This window comes from Vicugna pacos, chromosome 27, assembly GCF_048564905.1.
Source record: "Vicugna pacos chromosome 27, VicPac4, whole genome shotgun sequence".
Taxonomy (NCBI): Eukaryota; Metazoa; Chordata; class Mammalia; order Artiodactyla; family Camelidae; genus Vicugna; species Vicugna pacos.
This window is the reverse complement of record NC_133013.1, coordinates 29,686,868-29,711,005: the sequence shown is the minus strand read 5'-3', so window position 1 is coordinate 29,711,005 and position 24,138 is coordinate 29,686,868. Positions and strand designations below refer to the sequence as shown.

The 24,138-nt window shown below is 55.5% G+C and overlaps 1 protein-coding gene across 1 annotated transcript in view; it reads right to left on the bottom strand.

The window, feature by feature from the left end:
- Positions 1-24,138, bottom strand: part of ITGA11 (integrin subunit alpha 11) — a 111,608-nt gene that overhangs the window by 9,133 nt on the left and 78,337 nt on the right. Inside the window, exons 12-23 of the mRNA XM_072951168.1 lie at positions 22,430-22,578; positions 18,622-18,762; positions 18,196-18,399; positions 16,425-16,555; positions 12,778-12,944; positions 11,715-11,857; positions 10,217-10,327; positions 6,715-6,800; positions 5,702-5,909; positions 3,582-3,680; positions 2,003-2,079; positions 258-347 (exon numbers count right to left, since the gene is read on the bottom strand). Of these exons, the coding sequence (XP_072807269.1) occupies positions 258-347; positions 2,003-2,079; positions 3,582-3,680; positions 5,702-5,909; positions 6,715-6,800; positions 10,217-10,327; positions 11,715-11,857; positions 12,778-12,944; positions 16,425-16,555; positions 18,196-18,399; positions 18,622-18,762; positions 22,430-22,578 (1,606 nt within the window). The remainder of the gene's footprint in view (positions 1-257; positions 348-2,002; positions 2,080-3,581; positions 3,681-5,701; positions 5,910-6,714; positions 6,801-10,216; positions 10,328-11,714; positions 11,858-12,777; positions 12,945-16,424; positions 16,556-18,195; positions 18,400-18,621; positions 18,763-22,429; positions 22,579-24,138) is intronic.

Below are 24,138 nucleotides of genomic sequence, written 5' to 3'. Positions count from 1 at the left end.
GTGGGTGGTGGGAGCAGTCTGCCCTTTGGGGAGGAGCAGGCCTTATCACTGTTTTAAAATTCCCTGCAGACCATGCGCCCACACACAGGCTGCACCTGGGGTGATGCTGCCTGCTGCCCCAGCCCTCCCACCTCAGCCTGCGGGGAGCTCCCCGGGGGCCAGGTCTGTGTCTCCTCCCTCCTCTGTGCAGACACAGCCTCCCCTCCACGGATGAGGGGGCTGCGCTCTCAGGGACACACTTGGGGCCCTTGACCCACCTGGTGAAGAGGACATCAGCCTCGTACTTGAGGTGGAAGCGCAGGAGGGCCGTGTTGTCTCCCTTGGTGCTGTCCTCCTCGTCACTGTCACTGCGGGGAGAGCCAGCAGTGCCCAGTCAGGCAGGGGCAGCCCTCCTCCACACAGCGCCTCCGACGGGCTCAGAGCAGCCGGAGGGACCCAGGTCAGGCTGAGAAGGAGCATCCCAGCTCTCCTGGGACCGATGCACCAGCACAGCCAGCCAGGGGGGCATGGACACATCCCCCAGGAGGAGAGGCCGGGGGGCAGGGGAGCTGGACACCTTGGCTTTTCCTGCCGTCTTGGTGGGCGCAGCACATCTGGGCCAGCCCGGGGGCAGAGAAAGGCTTTGGCTGGGATTTGGAAGGATCGTTCCAGTGTGGCCACGACCGCCTCTGTGCTCTCCTCGCTGGGGGAGATGACGCCTGTGGGGAGAGGCTCTGCCCAAGGGAGGGAAGGAGCCTGCGGGATTCACAGTGGAGCGTTTTTTTTATTTACCCTTGAACTGTCCCTCCTGAGCCGTCTTGGGGTAGGGCAGCTGAGGGTGCCCGGCTGCCTTGAGAAGGCCGGAGAGTGACATTCAGAGACATTAGAGGGAGTTCTGCCAAAAATGCATCCCTTCTGAGCACCATGAACTACTGGGGCATCTCATTTTAGACATAAAAAGATACGATTTCTGCTCGTTCCATACACTAAGTCTGACTTCCTTTGGAAGCCTTATCCCAGATAGGCGTTTAGTTGGAAAGGGGACACCGGACACACACAGACGCCCAGTGTCCCCTCCCGTACCCGCCTCACTCACAAGCACCCACCAACACCCACGCTGCCCAGGCCATTGCACCCAAGGGCATTCATTTCTCAGTGAGAATAGACTGTTTTCTAAGAGGGAGGCTTTAAGATATCAAAACAGCTTACAGACTTCGCTTCCTGTCAAGTGAGAATTCCGCCGAAGTGCACAGCATGGCTAGCTACAGCCGGACACAGGCACGTGCTGGCACGATGATTCCTGGGGCTCCCGTGACCGCTGACTTGTTTGTGCACGAGTGTGTGTGTGTTGGAATCTTGGTGCTCAGTTTGCCTACGGTATTTATTTCTCAGTTTGGGCTTATAAAGGCCCAGAGCAGCCAGAATCCCTCCTTGCCTCTGTGTGTTTATCACTGATTTGGATGATTCAAGCTGCCTCAGGGAGGCCTGGGAGACAGACAGACAGACCTACACAGAGTAAGGGAAGGACTTTTAAAATGGGACGTTTCCAAGGGCAGAGAAGTGACCAGGACAGAAAGAGCACTGGATAAGGAAGAGGAAAATTAGTGTTTAGCTCCCAGGGGTACGATTTACATGCTGTGTGTTGTTGGGAAATTCACTCAACCTCTCTGAGCCCTCCTTTTCTTACCAGTAACTTGGGAGGTGGGGTGGGGAATAACCCTTGCTATGCCCGTCTTAAAGGGCTGCTATAAGGACTGACTGAGAACTTGCCTGCACAGTGCTTTATGACTGGGACTTCTGAGCAACTGCTACATGAGCTGCTATATGAAGGAGAGGGTATGGTTACTTGTATCCAAGCTGAAGCTGCCCAAGAATAAGAATAACAGCAGCACGCGGGCAGCGGGCCCGCCAGGACCGGGGCACTGACCCAGCCGCTGGGTTGCGGCAGGGAGGAGCAGTTTCCAGGGGCAGGACAGGGCACAGGAGGGAGCGCGGAGCGGGGAGGAGTGGGCAAGGCCCTGACCTGCCCGCCGTGAGCTGGACCTCCAGGTAGTGCAGGAAGACGGACTTGCTGAACTCGAAATCTAGACGGAAAGCCACCTGCAAGGAAGACACCGATGTAGCCGAGGGGGCGGGGCCCCGCCCTGGCCCCGCCCTGGCCCGCCGTCCAGCCCCGCCCCTTGGCTGGGCCCCGCCGCAGGGAGTGCGCTGGGGGAGGGGAGGGCCGGGCGCTGGAGAAAGTGCGCTGAGCCTGGGGGCTGTGGAGGGGACCAGCCAAGGTCACCAGCTCCCAGTGGAACTCCTCGGCTGTGGGCCAGCCCTCTGCCACCTCCTCCTTCGTTTCTAACTCCAGGCGACTAAATGGCAGGAAGTCCGACCTCAGACTGTTCCGCAGAAGTTTCTGGGGGGGGGACTTGGGGGCAGGAAGGGGCGATGACCGCCACCACACACTGCAGGATGCGGGGGCCGGAGGCAAGTGGTGAGACCCCCTCATCCACCCCCATCCTTGCGCGTGGCGGGGGTGAGGCCCGCAGAAGAGCGACGTCTGTCCCGGCCACCCACCTGTCTCCCTGTCCAGCGGCCCTCCCGCCACCCTGATGGCCCAGGTCCTGTGTTCCCCTTGGCCTGCACCCCAGAGTAGGGCCTGGGCCCCGGACTGCACCCTGTGACGTCTGACCCTCTCTGCTGCCTTCTGGTGACTTGCCGGTGATCCTGGAGCCTTGCAGAGACCCCGTGTGTCCCTCCCCAGGTCTGACCTTCACAGGGTTTCTCAAGGAGTCCTCAAGGCCCCATTCTCCCTGAGCGGCTGCAGGGTAGTGGAGAGAAGCTTGGTCTGTGTGCTGCTTCCCCTGGGTCTTTAGCCAAGAGCCCCTGGGCTCGTCAGCTCCTCACCCCAAAAACTACAACCTTGACCTACATCCCCCAGGAGGTTCCTTTATGAGGAGCCCTCACTCCCTCCCCCATCTCCTCCCCTCCCTCAGCCCTGCAGACCCTGCTCCTGGGAGCACACCGCTGCTCTCTAGCTGGCCCTGCCTCAGGCTCCCCTGTCTGACTCCCACTTTACCAGCAGCTTGGCCTCAGTGAGGACTCCTCTTGCTCCAGAACCTGCAGTGGCTGCCTACTGCCCAGGGGTGAGGGGCAGGCGCCCCCACAAGCTGGAGTCCACCTCCCTCTCCCAGTAATTGGCTTCTCCCTTCCCTACACCCTTCACATGGGCTCTTAAGTCCCTAGTAGGTGCTCGAGAGAAACATTCACCCCCCCACCCCGCCGTGCACAGCGTAACAGAGGCTGGACGTTACATGTTAGGACACAGGAGAGTGGGACACTCGGCCACGAGGAGGTGGGAGAGAGGTGGGTGGGGGTGGCAGAGCCCCCCTGAGGCGACGGGGGCCTGGCCCTCTCCTGGGGTGGGCTGTCAGCCCTGGGGGTGGCTGGCTACTGAGGTCATTTGAATGCCCTTTTGTAGGAGAAAAAGCAACTTAGCTAAAAGCCAGCCTTAGGCCTCTCCATTCCCCGCCCTCCCATCTGTTCACTTCCACCTCTCTTGCCTCCTTGAGCATCCCCAGGCTGCCCTGCCCACCCCACGGCGCCTCAGCCCCAACCTTGGCCGTGGCCCGGAAGAACGGGTAGCTGACGTTGCAGACTTTCTTGCAGAGCCTCCGCTCCTCGCTCACACACTCGATGCTGCCGTCCGAGTCGTCCTGGGGGTGAGGGGACACCCGGCAGTAGTCAGAAGGAGCCCGACCCCCAGGCCTGGGGCCACCCTTGCCCTGCCCGCCTCCCCATCACCCTGGCCGATGCCGCTGCACAGCCTGCGGGTGCCGGGGCCCCAGGGGCCCTGGACGCTCTGGGGTACGGCTGGGTCCCCTGTGTGGAGAGCGTGGCGGGTGCAGGGCTGGGGGCTGGCGTGGCAGCGCGGGTCGTGGAGACAGTGGGCAGGCGCTTTGTCACTCCCCCTGTACCAACCCCGGCGGCGGGGCTTGTCATCCGGCTTACAGGTGGGGTCACTGAGACCCAGAGTGGGGGTAACCAGCTCAGACCATCAGAAGGTGGCCTCTTCCACTCAGGGTCCCCTTACTTGACGGTAGGAGTTGGGCTGGGGGAGGGGAGTGCTGATCCCCAGTTGTGAGCATCTCCTGGCCTGGGGATGGACGTGGTATCCGTGAAGGAGCCAGGCTGCAGGCTAGCCCCACTCCCACACTGTGTGTACGTGTGGCTGGGGAGGGGCCCATCCTGCCTCCCCCAGGCCAGTGAGGAAGGGGAGGTGGCAGTCAGGACAGAAGGCCTGAAAGCTGTCCCACCCCGCACTCCAGGCTCCATGCGGACACTCGGAGATCATGAGAACAGAGATGGTGTCTGAAGGGCCCTGGGATCCCCCAGCACCCACACACAGCAACAAAGCCCTAGGTTTATTCCACAAGCGCGTATTGAGGGACTTCCACCCGCCCAGCCCTGGCCCAGCCCTGGGCACAGACGTGGCTGAGACAGGCACTTGCCCTCTGGGAGTTCAGGGCTGCAACAGGGCAGCGCTCAGACACCAGTGATTGCCACGGAGCATACACAGCTGCAGCGGGGAGCTGTGGGGGCTGGGAGGCCCTGTGTGGCCTTTTGGGGCTTCAGGAAGCTACCCCAGAGAGTGTGGCATGGGGACTACGCTCTGTCAGGAAGTGAGGGCTCAGGAGCCGGCTGCTGGGCGGGACTCCCGCTCTGCCACTTGCTGACTGTGTGGTCCTGTTCAGTCCATTTAACCCCCTCTTGCCTCGGTTTCCTCCTCTGTAAAAGGGGGACATCACCACCACCACCACCTCGTGGAGTGTTTGTGAGGGTGAAACGTAAGGCAGGCATTGTAAAGGGTTACCCAGAAGGAGCAGGAGCCTATCAGGCAAGGAGGGGAGGGTGTAGCTCAAGTGGTAGAGCACATGCTTAGCACGCACGAGGTCCCGGGTTCAATTCCCCAGTACCTCCATTTAAACCAGTCAGTGAACAAATCTGATTACCTCCCTCCTCAACAACAACAGAAATTTAAAAGAGGAAAGGAGGGAGAGGGTCTCAGGCAGGGGCTGTGTGGTGGGGGGGGCCTTGGTGTGAAAGGGCAGCTGTGCTGGGAAGTGGGGCGGGGGCGGGGCTGCCATGGGACGAAGGGTGGGGGGTAAGGGCAGGAGCGGCAGGTGTGGGACTGGAAGCAGGAAAGGTCCTTGAATGCCACAAGACAGAGTTTGGAAAGCAACTGGGAGTGTTGGGAGGTTTTAAAGTGGAGAGGAATCGGTTCTGAATCTCGTTAGAAGGACCACTCTGAGAAAGCCTGGGGAATGAGCTGGAGGCAGAGGGTGTGTATGCAGGGGATGTGTGCGTGAGCGTGCGTGTGTGTGCGCGCACGCGTATGTGCACGAGTGCACGTGCCTGTGTGCACGCGTGACCCTGACAAGGGCCAAGGGCACCAGGAGAAGTATATTCCTCTCTGTGGCTCTGAAAGGCTCAGACCTCCCTCTTCCCTTGGTTCTCAGCCCTGGCTGCACACTGACACTACCTGGGCAGCTTTAAAAGCACACTGATCCAAGCCCATCCAGCCCAGATCAATCAGAACGTCCTGGAGAAGCCTGGACACAGGCATTTTTAAGCTCCTAGGTGATCATGATGTATAGCCAGGCCCCCTACCTGGACCCCTCCTTTCATGCCCCTGCCCTTCCCCTCAGGCAGGCTGGGCAGGCCACCAAAGTCTTACCTTCTGGATCAAGCTGGCAAACTGCAGGTTTGCTGACTGAGAGATATTGAGGACGGTACTGTAGGCGTTCTCACCCTTGTTCTCCAGTGAGGCCTCCACCGCCACCCGCCGCCGTGTGCTCTCTATGATGAAGACTGTGGTATCGAAGGACAGTGTGTACGCAGAGCAGTCCTGGGCAGGCTTCCTCAGCACCCTCTGGCAGTACTCCCTGCAGGAAGGAGACCAGCAGGAAGCAGGCAGATGGAGTGGGGAATGCAGGAGAGACCTCACTGTGCATGTATCACCTCACCAATCAGCATGTTTCCCTTTTGGCTTTGGCTGCCAGGAAGCTCAGAGCTACATATGCAGACAATCCTCTTCATTAGCCCAGATGGTTAGACTCTTTGCTTCTTCACCCTTCTCCAAGGTTTGGATGTGCGCTTTCTACTTATTGTATATGTATCTTCTATTTAATCATCTCATAGCTGGATAAAAATTGAGTATAAATTACTTGAAAATATATTATGAAAATTTAAAATAGGATCATTATTTCTCCTTGTCTGCTACTTTATTTCTTCCAGGGGATTATGGGTACCCTGCTCATCCTTACTAATTTCCTTAGCACTGAGCCCAAGTAGTCAGTCAATGGACTTCAGAGGTCACCTAGTCTGGGGGCTGGAGGATGAACCCCCAGAACTCTAGGTCTTCAGCCCCTTCCTTTTTCTTTGGTTTGTAGTGTGGACTCCAAAGAAAGGAGCCCTTTTCTAAACAAAGTTTGAGGAGGTTGGATTAGACTAATTAGTATTCATTTTACAGATGCAGTAACTGAGGCCCAGAGAGGGCAAGGGACTTGCCCTGAGGTCACACAGGAGTTAGAGGCAGAGCCTGAGCTAGACCCATGCTCCAAGTTCAGTGTTTGGTCCACACTGCCTATGACTGCACATGCAGGATTGTTACTCAGGGACCTGGGAGCCCAGATCCACCAGCAGGGGAGGGGAAGGAGTCCGGGCTGGGGTGAGGCGAAGCCAGCTCACATGGCTGTGGGCAGGTCACTGCGGGCATCCAGCAGGAGGTCAGGGACACAGTGCTCATCCTCGTTGCAGCCATTCCAGAAGGGCACCTGGGCCAGGAAGAGACAGGTATGGGTGGCTGGATAGGTGGCCCATAGCCTCCACCCCCATCTTTGCTGCGGGCCAACCCTCACCCCCATTGCACACCAGCCCCTCTCTCCGCAGCACTAGACATGGGCTTCATTTTTTTCTGCCCTTCTCACAGACACCATGCTGCTTTTTCTCATGGTTTTGTATAGATACTCCCTTCTTCAAAACATGACTCAAAACTCAACTCCTCCTGGGTCTCCTTCAGTCCCTAACCGAGCCAGTAGCACAGGACACCCATGTACCCAGTTCCAGTGAACATTTATTGATCATTTACTTATTTACTGTGGGGAGTAAGCTCTTTGGTACTAGGGACATGGGATGAGGAAGACACAGCTTCTGCTCAGCTCATGGGGAAGATGATTATATATTTATTATATATATATATATATATTATATATATATAATTACAGTGTGAAGTGTACCCAAAAAGTCTGTACAAGGAATAGAAGGGGCAGAGGGGAGGAGACAATTACTCTGGTCTGGAGATGGTCACAGAAGGCTTCAGGCGAGTGACAGTAGGTCAGAGTTCTGAAGGATGACTGAGTGAGCCGGATGCACAAGGGGGAGAGGGGGGTCTGGGAAGAAGGACAAGCCCGTGCAAAGGTCCTGAGGCATGAAGCAACGTGGCCAGTTTGGGACATGTTGGCTGTTTAGTGCTGCTGTGGTAAGGGCTGCAGGAGATGGAGAGATGGGTGGGGTCACTTCTTACAGGATCTCGGGGGGCCATGTCTTGCAACTGATAAGAATGACTGACTGCTTCCGGCAAGGGAGTGTCCTCCCAGACTCCCAGACTCCCAGACAGAAGGCTCCCTCTGGCTGCTGTGGGTGGATGGACTGGAAGGGTCAAGACTGGAGGCAGAGAGGCCACTGAGGAGACCGCTGTGATCCTCATGCAAGAGATGACAACGGTGTCGGTGCGGCAGTGTGTGTGGAGGGGAAGCAGGCTGCGGGCCTCGGAGGCACAAGCAGCGGGACCTGGAGCTCATCAGGACTAAGGGAGAAGACAGCCCCTTAGTGGGAGGTGCTCCCCTCCTCCCTGGGGATGTTGGCCAAGCCTCCTTTTTGGTGTCTGGAAGGGTGGCTGTCCCACTCACTTGTAAATGGAGGGGTTACATGGAGGAGTTCAGCTTGGAGTACACTGAGTTTGAAGTGCCTGTGGCCCACTCAGGGAAAAGCACTCGGGGCGGCTGGGTGTCCAAGAGCAGCCGGGAGTGCACCGTCCCTGCGGGAGCACAGCCCCGGCCCCAGGGAGGGGAACTGGGTGTCACCGAGGCCAGGCATATCTTACGTTCATTAACTTCTCCAAGGTGCGCTCCCTGGCCCTCACTCAGATCCACGCGCTCTCATTTTAGACATGTTTCTATCAAGCCTGCTCCCCTGACTCCCCCACCACACAGTGGATCTGCGGCTTGAAGCAGCGTGCTGCAACAGCAGCCAGCGGGGAGGCAGCAGAGCCACGTGAAGGAGGGCAGAGTGACGGGACACTCTTCCAGACACCTGGGAAGCCCCCAGGGCTGCACTGTGTTTGGGGCCCACGTTCATCTTGGTGATTTCAAGTCTTTAACGAAAGAGCCCCACTGCTGCCCAGAGCGCTGCTTCAGAAGTAGGAAAACTAGATGATAGCCTTCTGGAAATTTCCCGTCCACTTGATTAAAGGGGTAATTTAACGTGATTGGCAAGCGTTATGCTCCATTGTATGGAACGGCTCATTCCCCTAAGAGGCAAAATTTCTTAGTGCTAGGACAGTGCTGGTACTGAGTAGAAGCTACAGAAGAATTTGTAGCAGAGTGATGGGAAGAAAGCTTCTAATTTGGAGGCCAGAAATCTATATAAACAAGATTTTTAGAAATTTAGCTGCTACCCAAAGCCTTCAGTATTATGCCCAGGCTGTCTTTTTCCACTCTATTATTCACCTTTTCTTTACACGTTCCCTTCACCCTGCTTTTTTCTCACCCTGGCTGTGCTATCAGCTTTCCTGGAATAAATGCCCATCCTCCCCATCTCTGCATATCTGAATCATGGGTATCATAAAGGTCCAGGGGGGTGCCACCTCCTCCAGGCAGTCCCCCTGGCCTATCATCTGATTGCTTGATGACACTTCCTGTGAACTCACTCCCATCTCTGACTTGGCCCATGACCCTTATCACTACCTTGCATCCATATTGTCAGTGTCAGAGTCAGAGCAGAGTACCCTGTGCATTAGTCTGCAGTCTGGGCTTCCATATGCTTATCGAATGAGTGACACGTACTCATTCATTTGCTATTGCGGCTTTGTGATTACTGTGATGGGAAAACATATTAAGACTCAGTGGACCCAGCTTTCCCCTCTCCTGGCTCACAAATGAGGATTCCAGCTTTTCCAGACCGCCATCTCTCCCCTCTCTTGACCTGCATTCTAAGTCAGCCTCGCTTATGCATTTGTGAAGCAGAACCAGGAGAAGAGGGACAGGGTGAAGGTTGAGGGGTGAGCGGCGGGATGTGGGAGGTCTGGGGGAAAGATGCTGGACGAGCCGAGGGGGTTGACGGGGGTGATGAGAGCAGAGGGGGATTTCAGAAGCCTTGCTTTGACTATACGGTGATTTTATGTCAGAGAAATACAAGCAAGCACACAAGTAGTTCTGAAATTGTTGGCTGCCTGGATTCCACGTAATTCTCAGAGACATTGCTCAGAGGCTGGACCTCACACATCATGGTCTTAAGAACAGTGTGGTATATTTTCAAGTTGTTTCCCAAATTCCCAGGGTTTATTCTGCCTGCTCTCCTCACACAGCTCAGACAGAATGGGTGACGTTTTCTCTGGCTGGGATTTATATGGAGTTGCAGAGGCAGGGAGCATCTGAGTAGTAGACACCAGAAAATTTGGATGCCCCTGGAGTCAGTGATTAGAAGATTTGATTTGGGGGGATAGAGTGGTACAGAGACAATGATGAGGCTAAAACCACTTATTTTTGGAACACCTGGATTTGGCTGGGAGGACTGTCAGTCATTCGATCATTCAAGACACACGAGTAGGCTCTAGTGGCTGAATCACTCTCTGGCCTCCAGTGCCCTGTCTGTAAAGGTCGGAGGTGGGAGATCAAGAACTAAGGTCCCTTCCAGTCCTGTGATCCTCAGGACCCACTCTGTGCTCACTCTTCACTGAGGTTATGGGCAACCTTGCCCAGGAGACGACCAGGTCCTTACCCTGAAGAAACTGTTCTGCGTGGGTCCCCAGGGAGGAGGGGAGGAGCCCGCCGGGGCTGCAGGGCAGGAGGTAGGAGGGTGTCGCAGAGGAAGAACTCCTCTGTGCCTGGTACACTCTGGCCTGGGCTTCCGGCTGGAGGTGAGGGGTAGGGGTAGGGGTAGGGTACATGCCGCCCCGTGTGCCAGGACGTACCGAGACTCTGAGGGTAGTGGGCCAGCCGTCGTCCAGCATGGGGCCGTAGTCAGGGTCCTCCAGGGAATACTCAACCGAGAAGGTCACTGGCTTTATGTAGTCAGCAGTGTCCTGTGTGGGAGGAGGTGAGGACGTGTGAGGGCAGAGGGGACATCTGCGTCTGGGCCAGGAGACTGAGCAAGAACATCCACCTCCCTAAGCCGGAGGGCAGCTGTTCCGCCAGCCCTTCACATGAATCTGTGGAGCTTGTAGCATCTGCAGGTGAGTGGAGGTTCCCCGACGTGTGCCAGCTGGAGAGCGCACCTCCTGGAAAGCACCCCTGGCTCAGCGCACGCCAACCCACTGCCTGGATGCTTCACCAGCTCCTGCTCGCCCTTCAGGGTGGGGAGCCCATCCCCTCAGCACCCCAGCCTCCAGGAAGCCAGGCAGCTCCCCATCCCCACCCTCTGTTCAGACCTGTCTGGCCACTTCTCACGTGGCGTCCAGATTATGTGTCAGCCTTCCTCCCTCAGGAGCCCAGGCGCTGTGATGAGGCTTGAGAAATGTGGTAAGTCAATGAATGAACAAATGTGAACAAAATAGGGGTGATTCAGGTTGGTCCTATGTGTAGAGCTGCCTAAAAAATCCCCCCCAAGGTACCGAATCTCAGCGGCTTCTTTGTGTGAAGGCAGTGGCTCTGGAACTTGAGCTTGTATCAGAACCCGGGGGGAGCCTGTTAGAGCACTGAGCCCCACGCCCAGAGCTTCTGACTCAGTAGGTCTGGGGTGGAGCTTGACAATGTGCATTTCTAACACGTTCCCGGGCAATGAGGATGCTGTTGGTCCCAGGACCACAGTTTCAGAACCAGCACATAAACACATCAGAGGGCAACATATTAACAGACACCATGACTTCTTGCTTTTCTGACCTTGGCTCATTGAATACCGGGGTCCGGTGGGCTCTGAGTGCCCCCTGCCTGTGTCTCCTGGAGGCTGGAGCTGTGGTCAGTGTGTCTGGAGTCTCCAGACGAAGCCTCCAGGCCGCCACTGGTCTCCCTCTCCACCAGGCTGGCCTCTCTGTTTCTCCCTCGAGCTTGGCCATGCCCTGCTCTGCTTTACCTGGTCTTCATTTTCAGCCGATGCCAGCTTATCCCTTTCTTCCGAGCCATGGCCCCTGCTGGCTGACTGACACCTGCCTCTCTGCCAGACGTCACTGAACCCATGCCCTCCTTGGCCTTCACCCTCTGCTAAAGGAACAGTGGGTTTCTGAGAGCTGGCAAAGAGGGGATTTCGGAGGAGGGGACAGTGACATGGTAAGTAGCCTGTCCCAGAGGCCTTTGCCCTGGGGCATGAATGTGGGGTGGCCAAAGTCCAGGACACTGAGGTCTGCTGGAGGCTCAGAACCAGCCCGGCACTGCTAAGCTCTCTGCCTCTCCCGGGGAGGAACCTCTTCCACCTCTGTATCTCCTTCCTGGAGGGGCCTGGGCTCTGCTGGTGGGGCTGCTGGACACCAGGCTCACCAGGACATGGAAGGTGATCCGCTCACAGTGTTCATGGCCAGAGAAGAGCAGGGCAGCCCTGTTGGTATATCGGTCCCCGCCCTCATCCAGGTGGGCCCGCGGCGTGTACCGCCTCTCATCCATGGTGGCGTTATACCTGATGCCTGGAGGAAGGAGAGGGCAAGACTATAAAGGTGGAGTCATGTTTCCATCGAAAGACTTTTTGCCACTCTTTAAAGATAGCCTCTGGAAAGTCAGCCTCCTCCAGGGAGCCCTCCAGGCTGGCCAGGGAAGAGTTACTCCTTTCCTCTCATAAGGCTCAGTGTCGGCACAAAACTCTCACACAGAGAGTGAGTGATGCAGTGAAAAAGGGTAAAGGAAGGACCTCAAGAGAAGAGGGAGGCAGAAGAAGGAGAAAGAAAGATGGAGCTGATAGCAAACAGAGAAGAAGAAGAAGAAATGGAGGGGAAAGTGAACAGAGTGGAAGAGGAGAGGAGACAGGATGAGGGGTCAGGGTGATGCCCTGTTTGAGCCCCTCGTGGAGCGCCACACAGCTCTCTACCTCTCCCAACACCTCCCCAGGTCTCGCCCTCGGCTCTGGGACCCCGTCAGGTCTGGGTCAGATCCTCCGGGAGGGCTGGCCAGGCCCTGCCCACCAGCTCCTTAAACCTCAGACTGCCCTGGGGTTTAAGGCCCGCAGTCTCCTCCCCTTCAAATACCACCGATCCCCTGGCTCCCAGCTCCTCTCCAGGGCCTGACTCTTCCTCTACATCTGACTTCATGGCTTCCACATCCCGGTTTGCTCCACTGCTTCTCAGTCCCTGTTCTGATCCAAACTTTGTCTCTGTCTCCTTCTTCCCCAGCCTCTCCTGTGTTGGTCACCGCAGCACACTGCCTGGAGTCAGAGCCCCTCTCTGCCCCTTGGAGGTAGAGCACTGAATGGCTATCCAGGAGTCATCAAAGCAGCTCCAGGTGCGACCTGGCTCTTAAACCCATTTCAGCAAAAGCCTAGATTTAGAAACAGAGCGACTGCAAAGTCCCCGGGGCAGACTGAGTCAGGGAAGTGGGGAGGGGTCTGATTTACCCACTGTTGCTGTTCGGAAGTGGGGCGCCAGGAAGACGGGCGTGAAGCAGAGGAAGGCGGCCAGGCAGGTGGCGTCTCTGCCATTGCGTTTGCAATCCCTGTGAAAGATGTTGATCTTGGAAGGCTCAAAGCGGAGGCTGGCGTTGATCTGAACCACAGGGCGGGACCTGGGGAAGAAGGGAGAGACGCTAGGGTGGGCGGGATGCAAGGTGGAGTGACAGATGCACTGTGATCTGCAAAACCAGCACTGGAGGGTGAGATGGGGCAGGGCAGGAGGCTGGGCAAAAAAGTGCGCAGGTGGGTGAAGAGCCTGCTCGGCTCGGCAACCTACAGCCCCTGCAGGCAGCCCTTCTTGGTTCCCTCGGGGCTGCGCTTGCTGCAGACCACCTGACGTCCTTCTGCCTTCTCATCACAGCAACCCCGCGTGTGCATTAGAGCAATCCGGAGAGCTTCAGAAAACTCCGATGCCCAAACTGCTCTCCAGCTCCAATCAAATCAGAGTGGGCATCAACATATCTGAAAGCAGTGCTTCTCAGATTTTAATACATTTGCACGTCTCTTGGAGACCTGGTTAAATTACAGATCCTGAACTCCTATCGAGTTCTCGGTGTGGCTGGTGCTGCCGGTCCCTGGACCACACTTGGGAGAGCACGGGCACTAAAATTCCCCAGGTGATTCCGGAGATCTCCCACCCACACTCCTGCCCCACTCAGGCTGCCAAGGAAATGCAGCTTTTCCGTTCTCCTGTCTAAGTCAGACAGAGTTAGGGAAGGAAACTCCTCCTCTCCAAACCACGCATTTACATAAAAAGAAGTGCAGTGTGATTTTAGATGCTTCAGTTTTTCGTGTGATTCTCTGCGCTAATAATACGCTGCTCTTCTTGGCATAAGGGGGATGGCGCCTCCTCTGTGCTGAGGAGCAGGAAGGGTGGACTTGAGTCTTGGCTCCACTGGTTTCTCATGGGACCTTGGGCAGGTCTCAGGGCCTCTCTGATGGGGAACTGTGAGAATCAAAGCAAGTAAGTGAGAACACCCTCTGACAGTGTAGGTTGCTGTGTGAACATAATAGCTTATGTCAGTGGTTCTCAAACTTAACCACCCTTTGGAAACAAACACCTGGGGAGTCTTTAAAAATTACCGCTGCCTGGGCCGCTCCCCTTGAAATTCTGCTTTACATGGTCTGGGTGAAGCCTGGACAAAGTGCGTTTTAACAGCTCCCTGGTGACCCCAGTGGCAGCCGTGTTTGGGAGCGAGTCTGGCGGTAAAGCCCTCCCAGAGGGCTGCAGCCCCAGTGTGAGCACTGCTCACTCGCGCAGCGTTCAGGTTAGACCTCACCAGCTAGGGCTTGGCCGAATCCTTCCAGGAGACTGACTCTTCCGACACGTGTGCGAAGGACTCAGGTTACGTGTCGCCCTGCAGACCCGAGAGGCCGCGTCTACCCGACCCTGCGTCTTGTTCACCTGTCCCGCTTCCGCATACAGATCTGACGCCCCTCATCTATACCCTTGGCCTGCAGACTTCACATTCCCTTCAAGTTCTAGTCATTTCTTTCAGCCTGTGCCACCATGCGATGCTGCCGGAATTCACCCAGCTTGGCTTAAGACGTACAGTGCTTGTCTCGCTTGCTCCCATGGGTGTATGTATCAGTACCGAGCATCGTCGCTTCAACACAGAACTGCTTATTTCTGCAGCCTGCTAGTTGTACGGTGTCGTGGGTCTTATTTTCATTGGCTTGCTTGAAACCAAAAGCACAGAGGCTGAACGTCTACTAAAATAGGTAAGAATACGTAAAGCACATGCATTAATGCAGTCATCCCCTTTCAGGTGGGAAGAGAGTAAACCAATGGCTTTATTTTTTATTCACCCTTCGGGCAGAAAATAGACTTTTTCGCCCAGGTTGCTGCCCCTACCAAAGACCCAAGAGCCCCTACAAGTGGAGCAGAGCGTCAAAGAGCAGACAGGTCGTGGTGCCACTGCAACAGTGGGGCTGGACCCGCAAGGCCCTGCTTCCCGGCGCTGCGCGGAGGGCCAGGAGGCCCCGCTTGGAGGCGTGCGGTGGCCGTGGTGAGTAGAAAGCTACGGAGACGGCTGCTGAGCTGCTCAGGCCAGCACCTCCAGCCAAACTGACCTTGTGACGGACACGCCCCTTCCTGGGCACTCTTTTCTTAGGAACAACTTCATCCTTTTTCACCCTAGAGGTCTTGAAAGAAGGTCATGGACTGAACTCAAGAAAACGGGCAGACCTTCCTCAGTTCCTCCACAACAGGAAGTTCCCATCAAGATGGAAGGAGTGTCGCCCCTGCTCACACCTGACTGTCATCCTCCTATTCCCACTCTTCTGTGAAACCCCAGGCCACTTCCCCAAGGTGGGCTCGCAGTCTTTAAGACATGAGCCTGTGGTGACTCCCTTTGCCTGCAAAGCAATGATGCCGCTCTTTTCCATCCTCCCAGGACTCTGCCCCCGACTCTCAATTCAGTTATCGGAGCCCAGAGGTCAGTTTTTTGGCAACAGTAGCACGTGGGGCTTTTAAGGAGCCGGAAGACACACTGCTCCCTGTCCCTCCCCCGAGGGGCCGCTGCTCCCTGACCCCCCGGAGGGGCCACTGCAGGAAGCAGAGGAGTATTCTGCCTCTCTGGAGAGGCTGGAGCAAGGAGCTGCTCAGATGGAGAGGCCGCAGCATGTCCAGTAACAGCCCCTCCTCCCGCTCTCCTCCTCCCCCGCTTTCCCGGGACCCTTGCCTCCCTGCGCTGGCACTGAAGCTGTAGCCTCAGGCTCTGTTTTGTAGGGAACCTGGGCTAAGACACTTTCCCACTGGACTGTGATGGTCTTGTGGACCAAGAACATAAAGACTCCCCCTGGGGAAGTCATAGGCTATCTCTGTTTCATGCCTTTTTAAAGTTGTATGAAAAATGTGATCGTGTTTATATAAAATGACATGCAGGTGGGAAAAGGTTTGTAGGAAATATGCCAGAATGTTAATAGTGGTAATGTTAAGGTGATTAAACCCTGAGTAATTTTTTCTTTGCAATAACTTAAAGAAAGTTCTATAAGTTTTCTTCTAATTACTGTATTTATAAGGAAAAACATCTCATCAGCATGTATAAAATTATCTGAAATTAAAAAAATTTTTGGCTCAAAAAGTAGCCGACACATCACATGGTAAAATAGACAGACTTTTTTTTTTTAAAGCTGGAAACTGTTGCTAAACAGAGACCCCCCAGGTGCAAATGTATGACAAATACCTGGTGGGTGGTGCAGAAACGAGGCCCTGAAAAGGGAAGCCAGGACTGAGAAGGGGTTTGGAGGGAAGCAGTCTTCTCTCACACTAGGGAGAAGGCGGTGCTCCCACTGATACGAACGCCCTTAGCCTGCCCCTCACTGATGCAGCCTGAAAAGCTAAGACGTGCCCAAGTAGCCAGAACTCAGAGGAGAGCGTCTCAGAGTCCCCTGAGGAGAAGGGTCCTCGAAATAACTCACACTGATTCTGCCAAAAGGAAATCTGTACTCGTGGCGGGAGGAGAGTGGGGTGAGTTGGGCCAGCAGTGATGGAAGACAAGAGACAAAGACTGCAAAGCGTGTCTTTGAAACCTTGCATCCGGCACGACCCTCAGGAGAGCCCAGGAGGCTAAGAAAAGTGGGGCACTAACCACAAAATCACAGCGTTGCCGAGGGCGCCCACCGCCAGGTCCACCAGCCCGTCCTCGTCGAGGTCCAGCTGCCCGTGGAGGCTGCAGCCGAAGTACTGGAGGCCTGGAGCCAGCTTGGAGGCGGCGATTCTCTGCAGGGAGTGGAAGGAAAGAGATGAGCATGGGCCCCGTTAGTACAGGATGGGGCAGGGCCACCCTGAGGGGTGAGCACTACTGGGAGCCCTGGAGAAAGCCTGTCTGAAACCATCAGGAAGCGTCCCCAGCCCAAAGCGCTCTCTCCTCTCCTGGTCTATTATGGTGCCTGAGATTCCTACCGTCACGTCATTCTCTGGACTGAACAGTGTGCCATCAGAGTTCCCCACTGAAGAGGGAAGGGAGAAGGGGCAAGACGGGGCCAGGCGATTGAGAGGACAAACTACGATGCATAAGATAAATAAGCTTTGAGGATACATTGTACAATACAGGGAAGACAGCCAATATTTTATAGAAACTAAATGGAGTACAGCCTTTAAAACTGTGAATCACTGTGTTGCAAACCTGTAACTTATATAATGTTGTACATCAACTATGCTTCAATTAAACAAACAGCTGCCCACTGAGTGTAAATACACATCACCTGGCAGGTAACCCATCAGTACCTTGGACTGTGGGATATTAGACCACCTTACTGACAAAAGAGAGAGGGGAAAACGATGACCATGAGGGGATGGGACTGGGGGCGGGTCACTTCTGGGGAGAGCAAGGTCTCCAGCCAGGGACGAGGAAGCTCAACTAGGCGCTCTCTGCGGGGCGCCAGTTCAGGCTCGGGTCCTCGGATTTCGTTGCTACTGTTGTGGAGATAGAGCCAGTCGGGGAGAGGGTATCCAAAGGAGTGATGGGAAGGTGTTCCTTTTTAATTCAATACAGTTGATTTACAATGTTGTGTTAGTCTGGTATACAGTATGGTGATACAGTTATACACACAAATATATATATGTATTCTTTTTCATATTTACTTTTATTATAGGTTACTACAAGATGTTGAATATGGTTCCCTGTGCTGTACAGTAGGACCCTGCTTATCTGTTTTATATATAGTAGTTTTTATCTGCAGATCCCAAACTCCCAATTTATTCCTCCCTGCCTTTCTTCCTGGTAACCGTAAGTTGCTTTTTATGTCTGTAAGTCTGTTTCTGTTTTGTAATTTCATTTGTGTCATTTTTGTCTGATTTCACATGTAAGTGATATCATATGGTATTTTTTTTCTCTTTCTGGCTTACTTTACTCAGTATGATAATCTCGAAGTCCAACCATGTTGCTGCAAATGGCATTATCTCATTCTTTTTTATGGCTGAGTAGTATTTCATTATATGTATACCACAAATTCTTTATCCAGTCATCACATGATGGGCATTTAGGTTGCTTCCATGTCTTGGCTCTTGTAAATAGTGCTGTTGTGAACATTGGGGTGCATGTACTTGTCAAATTAGAGTTCCCTCCGGATATATGCCCAGGAGTGGGACTGCTGGATCATAGAGGGTAAGTCTGTTTTCAGTTTAAAGGAATCTCCATATTGTTTTCCATAGTGGCTGCACCAAACTACAGTCCCACCAGCAGTGTCAGAGGGTTCCCTCTTCTCAGGAAGGTCCTGAAGACAAAGGCACCTATTTCAAAATTTCAACTTGAGGCAAGCAGAGCCAGGGTAGACGGGAACCCTTTCCTGTGCGTGGACACAGCTGAGTTACTGGGGCTCCCAGTCCCAGCCCCACCCGTCTACCAGGGTGAGTGTTACCTGCTTTGGCGTCTTAAGGATGCTGCCTTGGAAGCCATGGAAGATGTAGATGACTCCTCTGTGGTGGTCCTCCAGGGGGGCTCCCACCACCACGTCGTTGTAGGAGTCCTGGTTGAGGTCCCGGACCGAGGCGACAGAGGAGCCGAATCGGGCGTTCTGGTAACTGTGGGAATCCTTCAGCGTTCCATTGTAAACAAACCAGTTCTGCAAAACCAGGGGCAGGAAAAGGTGGGGGGACCTGCTCTCTCGGGGTTGTGACCCCTCTGGCCTGCAGCACCCCCTCCCTGTTCCTCTCCTGCTACAGAAGCCCAGCCACAGAGGAGGTTCCTATTCTCCCTTGCCCCTCAGCTTCCCCCGCGGACGCCTGGTCAAGGCCGGGGCGGCGGGTGCCCCGCGGAGGCTGCCCGCCCGCCCGGCACTCGGTACCTGTCTCAGGTTGTAGACGTACACCCTGCCGCGCTCCACGCCCTCGCTGAAGTACATGGGTGCGCCCACCAGCAGGACATCCGTCACCCCGTCGCCATCCACATCCACCGAGGTGATCTCACTCCCGTAGTAAGAGCCTATCTGCGGCACAGGGGCAGGCAGGGCGTGGGGCTGGGCCGCTGAGGGGGCCGCTGGAGCAAACCCAGGGCAGCCTTTGCCTCGGAAATTTTGGTGAACACAGGAGAAGGGTCTCCCTCTTCCCTCCCTCTGTGATCCATCCTGCCCCCCCTCGGCCCTCTATGGTTCACTGTTAGTGATGGCCATTTATTCTGTCTGTAAGTTACACAATGGCAAAGGAGGGGGCAAAGTAAAAATGATACACGGAAAAGAAAACAGAAGTCATCCGTGGTCCAAGCATCCACCTGCACCGTGAGTGTTTCAGCGTCGTTTCTTCTGGGCTGTTTTCTCTAGGGGGTGTGTGTGCGTGTGTGCGTGTGTGTGTTCATGGTTTGATTTTCATACTGGGTGTGTACTTTACATACTGAGTTTTTGAAAAATAAAACAATGGACGGTGAGCATTTTCTCCATGACGTATTGTATTGTTTTCTACAACATGGTCGTTGGTGATTCTATCATATTCCAGACTGTGCATATGCCAGACGTGTCTGATCAACCCTCTGTTGTTGGACACTGAGCTCGTTTCAATTTTTGTTTTACGTTGCAGATGCTCTGGGATTAGCACCTTGGATGACGACACACTTTCTTTTCAGAATCTGAGCACTCGCTGGGGCCCTCTCCCACCTTGGGCACCACGATCTCCACTTAATTGAGGCACCGTCTGCAACATCAGTCAGAAACCAGAGGCTTTCCTGGCTGCGCCCTCCTCCTGTCCCACCCGCAGTGCCCCGGCAAGTCCACGTCGTGGATCCACCTGCTCCCTCCTCCGAGGCTTCTTTCCTGGGTGAGGCACCTTCCAAAGGGCACCCCACTGTCTCCAGGCTGGCCCCTTCAACTGACCCCTGTGGGGGGTTGGAGTGGCCTCCAGCAGCTGACCACGCCGCTCCCTTGCTTCTGGGGAAAATGTCCAAACTCTTCAGTCTGACCCTCCCGCCCAGCCTCTGTCTTCCACCCTCTGGCTCCCACACCTGCTGCTGACACACCTGAGTGACTTTTCTTATCCAAAAGCCCCAGGCTCTGGCTGGATGGTAGCTTTCCCCTGCACAAACTTTTTTCTTGCCTGCACCCCTCTCCTCCCCACCCCAGGTAACAACTGCCTTCAGGTCACTTCCTGCTGGAAGCCGCCCCTGCCCTTCCCACCCCACTCCCTGCAACCTGGGCCTCCTCCACGCTCCTCCAGCCCTGTGCTCCTCCCCAGCACCCGCTCCCCCCACGGGGCATCTCAGGACCCTGGGTGGTGCCCCTGTGTGTCCCCTCCACGCCTGGATGTCCAGCACACAGGAGGCACTCAGTGGATGTTCACAGGAGCAAAAGGTCGCTTAGGAAAGGAAAGGAGCCCTCCCCAAGGACAGTCTCTGTGTGAGACGCTCCACAGCCTCGGGCAAGCTTGTGTGAGCCCCCAGCTGCCTCAGGAGACATCATTGCTCTTATTTCACAGGAAGGAAGTGAAGCTCAGAGCAGTCGAGCCCCTTGCCCGAGGTCAGAAGGCTGGTCACAGCCAAGCCGATTGGAACTCTGAGCTGCCTGACACCTGAGCCCAGGACTCCCTCTCCCTGGGCCATCTCCTGGCTTAGGGTGTTTTCAGAAGAAATCTATCCGCAAGCATTAAAAGCTCTAAGCTGAGGAGAACGATAAAAATACAGAAGAGAGAAAAAGGAACTCATAAACACGGTGGGGTTGGGGACAGAGATGTGCCTGCGTAAAGTAACCAAGAGGCAGACAGCAAAGAGGGAGGGGGCGGGAGACGTTGTCTAAGTACGTGGCCTCAGCTCTGCGGGTCACGGTGATTTGGAATCCACTTAACTCAGCTGCCTTCAGCACTGTGGTTTCGGATGCTGGAGGCGGAACTGGGCAGTAAAAATGTCATAAATTCGCCAGTGAATTCCCTCCAGCTCTCAAGGTCTAGCCTTGGATTCCCAGAAGAGCTGGCCTTGGGTGGAGTGTGGGCGGGCTCTCTCAGTGCCTTCGGGGCGTGAAGAGGAATGGTGGAAGGATGGCATCCTACAGCTGGAGGGGTTTAGGTCACACCCCGTGAAGAGCCGGTCCTCGGGCTGACAGGCCAAAGCCAAGAGAAGACACAGGAGACAGGGCTGCTCCCAGGCTCCAGAGAACCAAGGGCTGGCCAGGACAGGGGTCAGGCCCAGGGTGCCATGGATGCTGCCAGGCCGAAGGGGTGAAGGCCTGGTTTGGGGATTGTTGGGGGCCAAGGTTCAGCATCATGTGGAGAGCCCCACCAAGAGTCCTGGATTCTGAACTTGGCCCAGCCATGAATCTACCTCTAACCCTGGAAAAGCTACGCTGCTTCTCAGGACCAGTTTTCCAGGGCGACTGGGATGACTGGCAACAGAATCCTGTTGTCTGATTTTTCTCGCCAGCACTGACGCTATCATAGCTCTCCAGCTTGCACTCATGACTGTCCAGCACGGGACCTTAGCAGCACCATCTGGTTGCCCACACGTCTCAGGCAGGCGGTGATACTGGCAGCCACACAGTCCCATCCCAGGAAAGGAAGGACGTTGGGGTCTCGGTGAACCCAGGGCCTCGGGGTGGGTGGCTGCACTTTAACCTCTGGCAGCAGAAAGGTGGCTTGAGGAACACGAGTGCCTCCTCAGGACACCTCGGGGGCTGGAAGTCCCAGCAGGGCGGGGGTGGGAGGAGTGTCTATAACTTGGATGCTGCCTCTGGCCCTGAACTCTAGACATGACCAGAGAGGGGCTGGCGGTTGGAGGTGAGACAGGAAGGGGGCAGGCCAGCCATTCAAGGAATGATACAACAGTTAACATCAAAATGGCAGAAGATTCAACCCCCAGTAGGCCTTGGCTCAGGATGGTGGGAGATCTAACGTCTACCAGACCTTGAGCTTCCTTCTAGGTTCACTGTAACGCATTAGCATGGCGAATAACACGCCCACAGGCACCAGGGCAGCCCCAAGACCAGCCACAAAAGGTCAAAGGGTGAGAAATGGCCAACTTCCTGGGAATCCCAGCCCCTTCCCCAGGTACTTGGACTGGTCCTTCCACTTATCAGCATGTGAAGCCGCTGAGCCCACAAAAACTGGCAACATGGTGCCTCGCCGCCTCTCCCTCTCTCTCCATTTGGAGACGGCCTATATTCTGTCTATGGGGTGTGTACCTACTTTTAATGTAGCACCCAACCCCCACACCTCGTGGCCTTTCTCTTGCCCTTCAATGTATGTCTCTGAATAAATCTACCTTTACTCAACTGTGGCTCGCTCTTGAATTTTTTCCTGTGCAAAGCCAAGGACCCACACTTGGCGGGGCACGTCCCAGGGGCTCAACCCAAGCCTGGGACATGGCCCTTCTCACAGCCCACATCCGTTTTTCCTGCTTCAGAGGTAGCATTCGGGCGAATGCATGGAGACAAAGGCCCCACGGCGCAGGGGACAAGCGGTTCTGGGTTCTCCTTGCTGCAGCAGGACCAGGGCCTGGCTTTCTGGGGAGTGGACACCAGCTCTCAGGCGGTGTGAAGGAGGTAGACAACCCCCAATCAGCAAGGGTGTTTATGGGTCTGCGGACAGTCCTGAGAGGGAGGAGCTGAGCCTCAGTCCCCTCTAGCCAGCCTTTCCCGTCGGCCCCCCACCTCTGCCCACCCCCAGCCTCCCCTGCATTACCTGCTCGCCCCGCAGGGCCTGGTGGATGGTGAGACTCCGGTTGTTGTGCATGGTGAACAGGATGGCTTTGCCTGTGTGGTTGAACCGGGGGGCTCCGGCCACGTACACCCGCCCCTGCCCGGAGGACACGACCGACGTGACCGTGTACCCTGCCACAGGGGGAAACAGGCTGGTCTCTGGCCCCGTGGCCTTGGCTGACCTCGCCAGGCCTGGTGTGTGGCTCAGCTGCGTGGAGGGTGGCTGGCGAAGGGGGTGCGTTCAGAGCAGGCCCAGCAGATGCGGCAAAGCTGGGCAGTGATACTTGAGCTCAGCCGGGGAGGCCTGGAGGCCTGGAGGCCTGGACGAAGCCTGGCTTGGGAGGGGGCGGTGGAGGGTGGGGAGAACTCCCTGCGCCACCCCCTGCAAGGAAGCCAGGTGGGCCACTGTGAGGCACGGCTGACCTGGAACCTACACATCACCCGCCTCACCCACCTCACAGGTGAGCACAGGAGAGAGGAGGAGGAGGGGGCCCCAGCCACCCTTCTTACATCGGGCAGGCTTTGATTTTGATCCCCACAAACTGTCTCCCTGGGGACCAGTCAGTGTCCTCTCATCCCCAGAACCCCTGCCAAGCGGTCCCCTGAAAACTGAGGTGCTGACTGTGCAGGGGCAAGGGTCTCAGGGATTCCTGTAGTCCCAGAGCTTTGCAGACTCAGAGCAGGGAGCGCCCAGGCTTTTCTCAGTCCACACAAACAGCTCTCGAAAGAGAAAGGCGTGGAAACCCAGGGGCTCTTTGGGAAAGGCCACCAACCTGTGTTCTCAAGATCTGCGCCTGATCACTGTGAATTTCAAGCCACCCACCCGGCTCTAGGAAGTGACTGCAGTATCTTCAGGCAGCCTTCCTGAAAGCAGGGCCCCGGCAGGTGTGCAAAGCTGAGAGACCCACTTTCTGCCACACAATTTGGAAACTGGATCCCAGTTTTTAGATGGGGTCAGGCTGTGTTGGCAGTTCCTGGGTGGTTTCTGGGGAACGGGTGTCTCCTGCCATGTGTGCGTGCCTGTGTGTATGTGGGTGACACTGTCTCTTGGGCCCTGCCAGTTGCTTCCAGAGTAGCTGCAGGGTGCACAGAAGAGCTGATTCCGTGGCACGGAGTGTGGGCGCAGTAGGGCGGGCTACTCTGGCCCCAGACACAATGTCTTTGACTCTTGGAAGTGTGCTCTGGGAAATGGGGCTTGAAAGGGAGGTAAGACCAGGATGTCACATTGTGGGGCGGGGGTGGGGGCTACCATGGCCGTGTCCTGCGCAACCGTAAGTGTATGAGGTAACCGTAAATTTGTTTTCTATGTCTGCCAGTCTGTCTGAGTGCTGCAAATGAGTTCACTCACGGTTACCAGGGAGAAAGGGGACGGGGAGGATAAAGTGGGAGTTCGGGATTTGCAGACACTAACTACCATATATAAGATAAACAACAAGGTCCTGCTGTACAGCACAGGGAACTACATCCAATATGTTGTAATGACCTATAATGGAAAAAATAGGAAAAGAATCTCTATGTATGTAACTGAATCACTATGCTGTACACCAGAAACTAACACAACATTGTAAACCGACTAGACTTCAAAAAAACAAGTCCTGAGAAGAAATTTAAAAAAATATATATGTGAGGGTGGGGCGGGGTTAGCCTTGTGGTGTGGAGGAAAGCTTTCTTCTGAGTCGAGCCCTCAGTGGC